The sequence below is a fragment of the Macrotis lagotis genome, chromosome 1 (assembly GCF_037893015.1).
Source record: "Macrotis lagotis isolate mMagLag1 chromosome 1, bilby.v1.9.chrom.fasta, whole genome shotgun sequence".
Lineage (NCBI taxonomy): Eukaryota > Metazoa > Chordata > Mammalia > Peramelemorphia > Peramelidae > Macrotis > Macrotis lagotis.
The window spans coordinates 799545978-799558235 of NC_133658.1; the positions used below are offsets into that span (position 1 = coordinate 799545978).

Genomic DNA, 12258 nt, shown 5'->3' on the forward strand with positions numbered 1-12258 from the left:
GTCTGTCTAAAATAGTTCAGCATATTCCTCCACCTATCCTGAGTATTCTTACCTGTATGGTTCTACTAATTGATATTTTGTGGAATTAATTGTAGCAAACCAATATATAGCTCATATCCCAGCTACTTCCTTGTTCTAAATCTTGAATAGCACTAGCAAAGAAGTTTGCCAGTAATTTTGATGTTTCAGCCTCTTGATTTCATATTTATTAAATATTAAATAATTGTAAGATAATTGTTACTGAACATTTAGGATCAAGAGCCTAGTGAAGACATTCAGTTTCACCTTAATAGCGACTGTACAATAGTTGTTGGTTGTTCTTTGCTGATGCATATTCCATTCTAGATTAAGTTACTTTTTTCCAGAAACCTAGGATAAGTAATTGGAGTTAATTGAGGGTGTTATTTTTAAGGAAAGATGAAGATGGAAAGGCAGGCCAAGGTTGCCTTAATGTTGTTGTGAAATTAATAGAATGCTTTCTTGTCCCAGGTTTAGTGCCATCCAATGTGCTGCTGCTGTTCCCAGAGCCCCTAATGAAATTTTCCCTTCAGAAAAATTTGGACAGACTGATCTTCAGGCATCAAATGAAACCCTACCCAATGGTGGGCCTACCACCAATGGCCATGGTCCTCCTGCTGCCAAACAGACCTCACAGCATCCCAAAGGAATTATGGGAATGTTTGCCTCCAAAATGGCTTCCAAACCCCAAGACACTAACAAGGAGACTAAAACAGAGTCAAAAGAAGCAACAAATGTAAGTTAGTCATTGAATTTCCTATGTGATATAGTTTGTCTTTTAACATTTTGCTACTTAAAATATTTTACTTAATATTTTAATTTTAACAACATTTTTAACTTCAGCTTGAGTCATCAATAACACTTATAGTTTTTACCTCATAATGAGAGAAGGGACATGATATGGTGGAAGAAACAGTGAGTTTACAGTTGAGAGATCTGAATTTGAATGCCAGATCTAGTCCTTGCCAGCAACTCCCTTGACCTCTGGACCATTTTACTCTTCTGTAAAATAGGAAAAAGTTGTACTAGAACCTGGTGGTCGGTCTTTTTTGCTCTTCATTGAAAATCCCCTGGCTAATTAGTTTTTGTTCTTTTTTTTAGACCCTGTTTCAACATCTAATCTTGCATTGTTTCTCTTTTTATAAGGTTGGAATTCTCATGAACTTGCCCTACAGATGTTGTTGTCTTTCCATTTAATCTATTTAAATGCATTGATATTGTGATAAATTGCATTAATAAAGTGATAGGGTTCATTATTCAGTTGAGTGTCTGCTTTGTATACACTTATTATATAACATTTGACTTAGATGTTTTAAACATCAAAGGAGAGAAATTTGGTTGTGTAAAATAAAAAGCAGCATTTTCTGTCAAACTAGTGAGATTTTATGGAAGAAATATTGTAGGGGTTAGGATTCTCCATGTTGTGGATGTTGTCTTTCTCCCCTGCCCCCCCCCCCCCAAGTCCCTTGTACCTAACTGATTGTCTTCAACAAGTGTTGGGGCTTAAAAAACAATATTAAGAATGGTCCACTCAGTGATATTTCTACATATAATTATGGGCTGAGCCTCTACTAGGTTTCTGTTTAGAGTTCTTGTGGCAGAGTGGGACTGGACTCATAGCCTATGTCCCAAATAGTAGACTCTATTCAGTCACCCCACAGTTAGCATTACAGAAATGCATGGCAATTATAGGGCTTGTTCTCTGAGTGTGACATCAGGGGAACACTCATAGAGGGTCTTCACTTTATTGCTTTGTTTGGTCTTCACAATAGTCTAGTGAAGGTAGGACTCAGTTTTCTCATCTATAAAATAGGGTTGATTTATTTTATACTACCTACCTCATGGGGTTGTTATAAGGGAAGTGTTTGGTTAAACTATTGTACAAATGCGATCTGAGGGTTAATAGACTAGAGTCCATGTTGGAACTGTATCTCAAATCTGGGGTCTCTGGCTCTAAAGCTAGGTTTCAGAACAGCTTAATTACATTGCTAATTATATATCTGTAGTGGATAACTAAGAGGAACTGGGCCATTTGAAATTTATCTCAAACCTTTGGTAAAGGGTTGTTAGAGAGACCACTTAAGTCCTGCCCTATCCTTTGATGTTCCTATCAGACAAGTATTGACTTAGGTGAGTAGTTGGCTCTACCTCATTTATGCTTTTGTCTGAACTGCCGAAATCTAATATAATTTATGAACTCTTCCATCCTGAAAAGTGTTTTTAGTGTTGAAGTGGAGGGTGAATACTGATTTTTGCGTAGGATGAATTTGACACCAAAATCATGGAACAAACTGTTTTCTTTTCTGTGCTTTCAGACATCTTCAACAAGCAGCAAACCACCAGGGAAAGGGAATGTGATGAGCAATTTTTTTGGGAAAGCTGCTATGAGTAAGCATGTCCTTGTCTTTCTAGATGCTTCTGCTAATGAATAGATTTGTTTTTACTTTTGGTTTGACCTGTGATTTCATTAGTGTGGGAAACTCCCAATAATGCAGACTCCATCCACCATTGCTGACCAGCAGCTTCTCTAAAAGTTGGCTAAGTTAAAGAGTTACTTGTATCCTGGAGTAGTGATGTGACTTGACTGGGATCATGCAGCTAGTGTGTTTGTTGTTCTGATCCTAGGCTCCTCTATCTACTGTACCAGTTTTCTTCTAGATAATGATTCTTTACCATTGTGGGGTCATGAACCCTTTTGGGAGTCTAGTGAAGTCCCACAGACCTCTTAGAATATTTGTAATTGAAGAGAGACTTAAACTTTAATTAGAGGTTAATGAAAATAAAGATGTAATTTTTTTCCCCATCCAAATACAGATACCCACTCTGAAATCTCTGCACAAAATCCCTGGCATGGATCCCGGGTGAAAAATCCCTTATTTTTCTTAAAAGAAAAGTGATTTCCAAAGTGCTTTGCTTATAGTAGTCCAGCAAGATGATTATTGGGTAGATGAGGTTTAGAGACTAGTGAGTGTCAGAATTGGGACTTGAACTTACATCATTTGGTGTGCACTTTTTATCACTCTATGTTATGCATGAGGTTATGCACAGGTGGTAGATCTGCCATTCTTTTCCATACAATCTTTTATATGAATCTCTGTGTGTAGCAGGAAAGACAAGTATACAACCAGCAGTTTTTTCCCCACATATTTTCATCCCTTTAACTTTTTCTATTTGTGGCTAAAATTATCATTTACAAAACCTCGTACTGCTTTTAGAGTCCTTTGTCTTATGCCAAGACACAGCAAACCCTGGGCCACCATAGCACCTAACTTTTTTTTTATGGTGCCTGGTATTCAGAATGAAGTTTCAGAAAGGGCAGGTTGGTTGTTTATCCTGCAGAGAGAGTAAGTAGCTTGATTATGTTAGATTGGCACTGTTCTTATTTGAAGGAAACTTTAAAGTGGGTGGGGGTTTTGGAGTAGCTTAGATTCAGTAATTCTATCTTCTGAATCTCATCTTTAGAGAAGTCAGAAAACCTGATGAGAGTGGGGAATGTAAAGAGGACTTCTGTTGAAATTGAGATTTAGATTTAAAGATCAGTCGTGGGATTTTAGGAATTCTTCTTTGAGTCTTGATTTTTTTCAGCCTTAAAATGGCTACTAGTACTACTTATTTTCTTTTTTCTTTTAAATTTTATTTATTTGAGGCAATGGGGTTAAGAATGACTTGCCCAAGGTTACACAGTGTCTGAGGCCACATTTGAACTCAGGTCTTCCTGATTCCAGGACCGGTGCTCTATCTACTGCATCTCCTAGCTGCCCCTGTACTACCTATTTTCTGGGATTGTTGGGGAGAAAAGTAATTTGTGCTATGGAAATGTGATTTTGTTTGTTAATATAGTTATGATAGAAATTCAAAGTTAGAAGGATCGTAGAAGGTCATATAATTTTTTTTTAGTTCTTTTACCACCTCTTCAAGATCTCCCCCAATGATATTCTCATCTCTACTTGCACATTTCTGATGCTGGGCAGTTCATTCTGCTTTTTGGAGGCTAATTGCTAGGCAAGTCTTCATTTTGTTGCTCTGTAATCTGTCTCCCTGATCTCTTACCATTTTTTTCTTATGAAGGTAAAGAGAGTTATCAGTTTTCAGCAGATAGGTAAGACTCCAGCCAGCTGAGCCAGAAAATGTGCTGTTCATGTTGAAGCTAAAATATTAGGTTCTCTGCTTGTTTATTGTAAAATCTGTTATATTTTTGATGTCTTTGTTGAAATATGTCTGCCATGTAGTTGAACAGACGGCCCACCCAGTTGTTCGTCAGTAGGTATGCCTCAGAGAATTGATGCAGGCAGACAATGATCCTAGCCAAGAATTAAGCAAGAGGCAGAGATTTGGAAGCCCCATCTTTAGAAGACTGCATAACGTTTTTGGTGATCCCCAACTGTTGTTCATTGTTCTTTAACACTAGTATTTCCCTAATGAGACCTGTGTGTCGTAAATATCCCCACTCACAGAAAACTCACTTACCAGCTATTCATAGGGAAGTGGGAAGATTTATAGAAGATGAATAGGAATAGATTATGGCACTCCCATGACTTCCATGTGAAAAATGACAAGTTAGATTCTTGAGGATATGCATTCCTGGAAAATGGGCAAAGTTCATTTGTGGAGTTAGAGGGAGAAATAAAAGGTAACCTGTTTGAGTGCTACTTTGATGCCTCTGAGGAAATCATTAGAAGATCTTCAGGAATTGGGTAATTCCTATGGAGGATTTAGGGAAAGAAGGCATAGAAATCAGTGATCCAGAAAAGTTTCACAGCCCCCAAAATATACAATTTGAGAAATTGAAAAATGTAGCTCTAACTTTTGGCCCCACTCTTGGGTCCAAAACAAATTTGTTGAGCCTAGTTTTATACTTTATTTGGGGTGTTTTTGTTTCTGTTTTTTGTTTGTTTGTTGTTTTTACCCAACTCAATTCTCTGTGTCCACAGTGTGCCAGGCTAGTATGTGTGCTGCACTGGTTTCCCACAGCTAGGCCCCATTGTTTGAATTTGTGCTTTCATGAGGGTATTTTTCCCCCTTGTCCATCTTAATTTGCATTTGCCCTAGTTTGGAGCATCACACAATGTCTATTTGGGTATTCTTTTATCTTCTAGTCAGTGGAATTATATTGTAACGGACTGTGCTTTGGGATTGGTATTTGGGCTCTGTTCTAGGATCTATGTGTGGATGATTTTGCTATCCTATATAATGTTAATAGCAGTTCATTGGTGACACTTAGGAGATTCCTTAAAGAGACTGTCAGGTCCCAGTCATAAAGAAGATTGGACACCTCACATTTTAATTTGATCTAAAGTGTAATGCTGGACCAATGCCACAATCCCTCTTTCAGATTCACAAAAGACTATGACTTTTTTTTAGTTGTTTTCCTATTCGTGTGTCAATCTTTAACGACTATTTTACATTCTACTGAATACTTATTATGGAGAAAATGCTTAACAGAAGTTGGGAGTGACAATATTAGAAATAGAGACCAGTGCCACATATTCCAAGAGATGTTTAACAGGATTTAATCTGGATAAACTAAAGTCCTTTGTTTAGGTTAAAAGAAATCAACTATGAAGGTATAGGTTGAGGGAGATGTTGTCAGATAGCATTAAGAAAAACAACTTAGGCATTTTAATTACTGTAAGCTCAGTATGACTTAGTAGAGTGGTGTATCTGCCAAAAAAGCTAATATGATCTAAGGCTTCACTAATAGAAGTATAAAGTCCAATAAAGTCTTAGTACTCTTTCCCCTGGTCATATCTTGTTCGGGTATTTGTTCAATTTCTCAACAGTACGTTTTGGAAGGGATCTTGACAGCTATAGCCAAAGAGGAGAAGACAGCCAAGATGGTGAGAAGACTTGAAAATATTTCTTAGAAGATAAGATGGAAAGGACTGGGGAGGTTAGACAGAGAAGACAAAAGGGTGACTTGATTCCTGTCTTCAAAAAGATTAAAACATTATCATATGAAAGAGAAATTATTCTTATCTATATGACTTCAGAGGGGAAAACTAGGTCTATAGGTTAAAAGATAGAGGGAAGTGAGTTTAAACTCATTTTAGAATTTTGCAGAAATAGAATAGGCTACCATCTTAGGTCATGGGCTTCCCATTACTGGAACATCTCAAATGAACGGATGACCCCTTGTTGGTGATATTGTAGAGCTTTGGTTATGAATTGTTTTAGATGGCCTCTAGGGAGAATGAAGGAAAAAAGATGAGGATATGGTTCACATGTTTAAAGATAAAAATTTAAAAGATAGTGATTAGTTTTACTCTAAAAGAGATAAAAGTTAGATATATGCTTAATAATACTGATAATTTATGAGGTAAAAGTATTGACCAGTATGCTTGATGCAAGAAGTGATAATAAGGCAATTTAATATTGCCTGACAGAATAATATTGCCCTTTATTTATATATATATATATATATATAACATATAAAATTTACTCTGCTGTCTTCACAGATAAACTTAAAGTCAATTTGGACTCAGAACAAGCAGTGAAGGAAGAAAAAACATTGGAACAACCTCCAATTTCTGTCGCTGAACCAAAGTTGGCATGCCCTGGAGGCCTCAAGAAACCCTACAAGAAAGTAGAGCCTGTTAAAATACAGCAAAAGGAGAAAAAAAGGTAGGAAAGTTTTGTGGAGTTTGGAGGAAAAGCATCTCTGCTGGGGGCCCAGAGGTCTGAGCTTGAGCTTATTGACATCAGTAGTTTTTAGCTGAGGGGTGAGACCTTCCTGGGACCAGAAGATAAATCCATATGACCAAAATAAAGTAAAAAGCCAACTAGTATCTTGGGAAGACAACTATCAGACCTGGATCATTGTTTCCTCACCTTTATTTTAGTCTCGTAGACATAGCCTAAGAATTTGTATTTTTTTTTCTTTTTTAAAACTTCAAATTGCCAGTTGAGGGTTTACTCAGGGATACTGTTTCCAGTCAAGTTTAAGAGAAGACTTTCTGTGTTTACATTTTCTATCAATGAGTTTATTTTTCAAGTGGTAAAAGGTAATTAGAAGAGAAACTAAAAAGCACGTAAGCTATTAAAAATGGGTCCAGGAGTTTGAGACACTACCTCATAGTCGGTAGCAGTAAGTCTGTTGAAAGAACCTCTGAGCGACTCCATGAGGACCGATAGGCCCTAGAAAGGTCTGACTTTTGAGGGGAGGTTGGAGCTTTTTCTTTGCCAGACGGATATCAGCCAGTTCTCTTGAGGTTTCAGGCTGAGCTGGAGCACAATCCAAGGGACTTCACCTTGCCATGAACAGGTGATATGGTTGGATTACAATGTTCCCAATTGTGGGTACACTACTCATTGTGATGGCTGCTGCTGGCTCTGTAAATGGGGCTGGCAGAGTTTCCAGGAGCAGGAGTTGGGGGGAGAAGGGCTATTGTGTACTAATGGAATGTCTCATTTGCAAAATATACTATACAGAACTTGTGGTTTTTATAGTCCTTGTTCATTGGACTCTGAAAGAACAGGCAGCTATTTCTCAGTTAGGGACAAGGGAATTGATCATCTTAATCTCATACCATGTCAAACTGTGGTTCAACCCATTCTATATCTTATATTCTCAGAAATACTGTTGACAAACTTAAAATACTTTTGGGGTTTGGCAATTTTTTGTAGACTTATTCCCAATGCCACTAGAATATATCTGATCACATCTTTGCCTCCTTCCTTCCACTGACCCAAACCAGATATTGAACTAGCAATACTTTGCCATTTATTAGGGAAAGGGTACTTTCTGAAGTGCTTTAAGACTATTTTAGAAGTCATTGAATATAGAATCCCAGGGATCTTATCTAAAGCTCCCTTCCCTTTTGCTCCATGTTTGTTCAATTTAGCTCAAAAAGTAAGTACCTCTGAGCCTTGATTTCAAATAATGTTTCCATCTTGCTCCTGGGAGCTCAGAAAAGGGCATTCTAACTTCAGTTTTTCCCTAGTCTTAACTTCCTGAGATCCTATAGGAGTTAAGTTCTTTGGGGCTCATTTCTCTTTGCTGTAAAATAAGGGGATTGAATAATTAGATCATCTTTAAGATCCCTTCTAGATTCAAATCTTAATTCTCTCCCTTTCTCTCTATAAGCCCTTGTATCTACAGAATTTTTGAGCCTACAGCTATAGTAAACATCTTTCTGTTATTGTTTTTAAGCAGGTAATATGTTATTAAACATACCGTTCCTTAAGGTACTAATTATCCACTTAGTATAATGGACTTATATATTGTAATATTTACGAAAATAGTCATATGTATATACACTTGCATCTATACATACATATACAAGGCACACATATATACTATATATGTATCATGTGTGTGTTTGGGGCTATGAGTATATTCAGATTTTCTTCAGAACAATCCTGTGAAGGATTCTTCTATGCAGAAAACATCCCATTTTACAATGAGAAAACTGAGGCCCAAGTGAAATGGTCATGGACATAGAGATAGTGAGTGACAAGGCCAGAATTTGAACTTAAGTCTTCTGACTCCAAATCTAGGGTTCTTTCCTCTGTTAGTTTCTCACTTTATCCAGAATACTCAATGAGTCCACTTTTTAATAGATTTAGTAGGCTATTTGACACAAACAGGGTTATAATGGAAGATAGTGGGCATTAGAAAAAAGAGAGGCCACAAGTATGTAGATTTTAACAGTGATGATAATTAAGGTGATTCATATTAGGCTTCCTAAGAGAAAGGACCCTTGGGAATCATGCTTTGAGGGGACTTCAGTTAAAGGGGTCATTTCAGCCATTAGTTGATAGATTCAGTCTTCATATATGCTTGCATGTAACCAAATATATCCTGTTTTTTTTCTTAATAACTTAAAAAGAAAATTTGTTATTCACATTTATATAAAAGTTTATGAGGTTCTTAAAGCCCCAGGATCCCTATCTTTTACATGTTTTTGTTCCTTACAAAGTCTTATCACAGCTCACATATTCATGGAATGGGTGAGAAGAATCTTGTAAGATGCATATAGAAGAATTAGCCCCAGAGAGGACTGGAAAGGACTGTGAGAAAGAAAGTGGAAATTCCTTTGATTAGCTTTGAGTGCTTCTTCAGTTCACAGGATGGCAATGACAGTACAATTCAGTTCCTATTGTACTTAAACTGTTGAGACTTATTTCAATCCTAGTCTTGTTAACTTGCACCCATTTTTCATTTCCCTTTCTGGCACTCATTTTATGAACTTTATCAAGCAGGACTGTTGCACCATTTCAGTTTGAATATTTGAGCCATGTTGTGATATTTTCTGTTTTGGAAAGCAAAGGCCTTTACTGAAACATAAACAAACAAATCTTCCCTCACAACCTGGGATACACTATCTCACAAATGCAGCCAAAGAGCTCATTCACAGATTGTCTTAGGCACATGTAGCTCACTACCATTGCACTGTGGGCTCCTCTGGGGTCCTCTCTTCTCCTCTTGACCATAGTGTACCTTCTATGGTGAGAGGTGACTTCTTTGCCCCCTCCTCTCTGCAACTCAACCCCAATCACTGGGGCAGACTTTCTAACCCCAGCAACCATGGTTGTAGATGGGCCAGGGAGAAGAGTTATGAGGGAAACATTGAGAAGAACTATGCTCATTTTTATTCTTGGCTGGCAACAGGGGAAAGCGGACTGAACTTTCAGATGATGAAGCAAAAGAAACTGAAAACCTGAAGAAAAAGAGGAGAAGAATTAAACTTCCTGAATCAGACAGCAGTGAAGATGAAGGTGAGAGTTATTCTTCTTTGGAAGTGAATCTTTGCAATAATTATTCATCTTTTGCTCATTTACTATATGGTTATCAGGCTCTTAAAGCAACTTTATTTTAGATATAATAAGTCCAAAAGTTTGGGATTCATAGTTGTGACTCCATAGAATTCCTTCCTTGGAAAACATATCCTATTCTTGTGCAGATTTAAATAGTTAGAAATTCTTTTGGATTTCTGGTTAAGGAAAACAAAGAAGCAAACAAAATTCTATAGCACACATAGTTGCATCCTAGGCTATCCTTTCTGAGGTATTCCTTCTTTTCTAGTAGGCTTGTACCCTAAGTTTAACTGCCCCTTATCTAATCTTGGCCACTGGATTATACGAGCTTCATTGGTAGAGGAGGCTTACTCACCATGAGTTCTTTACACTCATGAAATTTAAGTTTGGACAAATAAGAGCAAAACCCCTAGGTTGCAGTTTTTAAAAAGCAAATAGTTAAGATGGAAAAGGGAGACCATTGCAGACTTGAAAGGCAGGCAAAGAAAATGTCCAGAAACTGAGAGATATGCTGCTTGTTCATGAAACAACTAGGAAGCCAGTGTCATTAAATGGAAAAGTACTTTTGAGGAAATTATAAAAAAAGTCAAAAAAATAGTTTTTAGAGTTATTTGGATATCTTTTAAGATCTTGATTATGAAGGAGGAAAAGATACTGAGCTGAGTGGATCATTGATTCAGCCAGAATGGAATTTGGAATTTCTTTGGTTTGTAGGGAAACTCTCTTCCTCCTCCAGGATGGTACAGTGTCTTAGAGCAATGCACTATGCATCTGCATCAAAATCCTTTTGGGATTAGAATCATTTTGGGGATGTATATGGAAAGAAAGGTAGACAAAGTCAGGTTATCCAGTACCAGAGAGTTGTTCTGCCTCATTGGTATAGTCAGTTTAATCCCCAGAAGTCAGGACTGCCCTACATGACATTGTGCAGTTTGGATCAATTTCCTGTAGTGACTGCTTAATAAATGTTTGTTGAATTTAATTGTAAAAATCCCAAGAAGATAAACTTCAACACATTAGACTTCAACAATAACTAATCAGGGAGCAGGGGGAAGAGAAGACAGGGCAAGGTCAATGAATGCATACCCATTTCTAGAGAAGAGCTTGTGTCCCAGATCATTCCCAGTGGTAGAAACTCTCATACCAACTAAAGTTTGCCAAGCAAATACAAACCAACCAATGCTCTTTTCTTCATCAGTGATTCCAAAGACCTATGATTTCCTTGATGTGAACCTTCTTACCAGCCGAAGTGGTCGGTCCTCACACACCAGACCAGACTGCTTACTGTGGCCCCCACTGTACTTTGGTGATGATCCTCCACACGTAGCTTAGTGGACCTCTCAGAGCCTGAGCTTCACTGACATGAGTTCTGTGTTGTGGTGAGGCTGATCAACTGATTAACTTAACTAAAGAAGAAATGAGTCATGCTGAGCTCTAGAATAGCAGCCCTGAACTGTCAGGGAAACCAGCAGCAGAAGTGGAGCCTTGGGAGCACAATGGACTCTTGCAATAATGCTCAGATTCCAGACAGGTCCTTCATTGAGTCTCTACTTTGTGTAAAGCGCTGTTCTGGATGTTGTGGTACCTTTTCAGAGGGAGTGGTTTTGTTCATCAGAGTGAGAAGTGGAGAGCATTGTAGAGAGGGGAGCACCTCGTCATGGTGTGGTACTATCCTATTACATTCATGGGTTTGGCCAAGAGGATGGAGATGTGGCCTCAAGTCCAATAAACTCTCAGCTCAGAGCTTACCTTTAACATCTTCTAGCGGTGTGACCCTGGGCAAGTCACCTAAATTTAAGACCCTAGACAGAAGGTGCCAGCTTGAATTGGTGGAGGAAATTCCTGATGCCAGTAAAATCACAAATCTAGTCCCTATACCACACAGTTCAGCCATTTCCACTGGTGAGCACCCACTTTATTTCCAGTTCTTTGCTACAAGAAGTGTTGTGAAAAACATTTTTGTATATATGAGTACTTTCCCTTTATGTTTAGCTGGTAATGGCTTATGTCTAGATTGGGTGGTACAGTAAATAGAGAATTGGGAGTCAGGAAGATCTGAAGTCAAATCTCATTTTAGGCTCTTACTAGCTACATGACTCTGAGCATCAGTTTCCTTCTCTATAAAAATAGGGATCATAATAGAATTTACCTCCCAGGATTCTTGTGAGGATCAAAGGTGCCATATTTGAAATCTTTTCAGTCAACCACAGGGCTGTGCTTACCTGGAAACTCATTGAGAACCAGGGGGAGCTTCATGCTCCAATAAGGCATCAAAGGAGGAGTATAGTGAGCTCAGAACTCTGTTAACATTGACTAGTTAGTCTTTAAAATCCACCTGTGAAGGAGGTCAAAAATGATTCTGTTTTGCCAGGAAGGAAGAGCAGCACTGTATTGGGGGACCCCATGGAGCTTTGAATGAACTCTAGAAGTTCTCATTCCATCTTCTTTAGACTAGAGAATAGTATTTATAATATTCAACATGGA

At 37.9% G+C, this 12258-nt stretch overlaps 1 protein-coding gene across 1 annotated transcript in view; it reads left to right on the plus strand.

Moving 5' to 3' along the window:
• POLD3 (DNA polymerase delta 3, accessory subunit) overlaps positions 1-12258 on the plus strand; it is a 48658-nt gene that overhangs the window by 15228 nt on the left and 21172 nt on the right. The window contains exons 4-7 of the mRNA XM_074214569.1: positions 452-754; positions 2334-2406; positions 6474-6639; positions 9629-9735. Of these exons, the coding sequence (XP_074070670.1) occupies positions 452-754; positions 2334-2406; positions 6474-6639; positions 9629-9735 (649 nt within the window). The remainder of the gene's footprint in view (positions 1-451; positions 755-2333; positions 2407-6473; positions 6640-9628; positions 9736-12258) is intronic.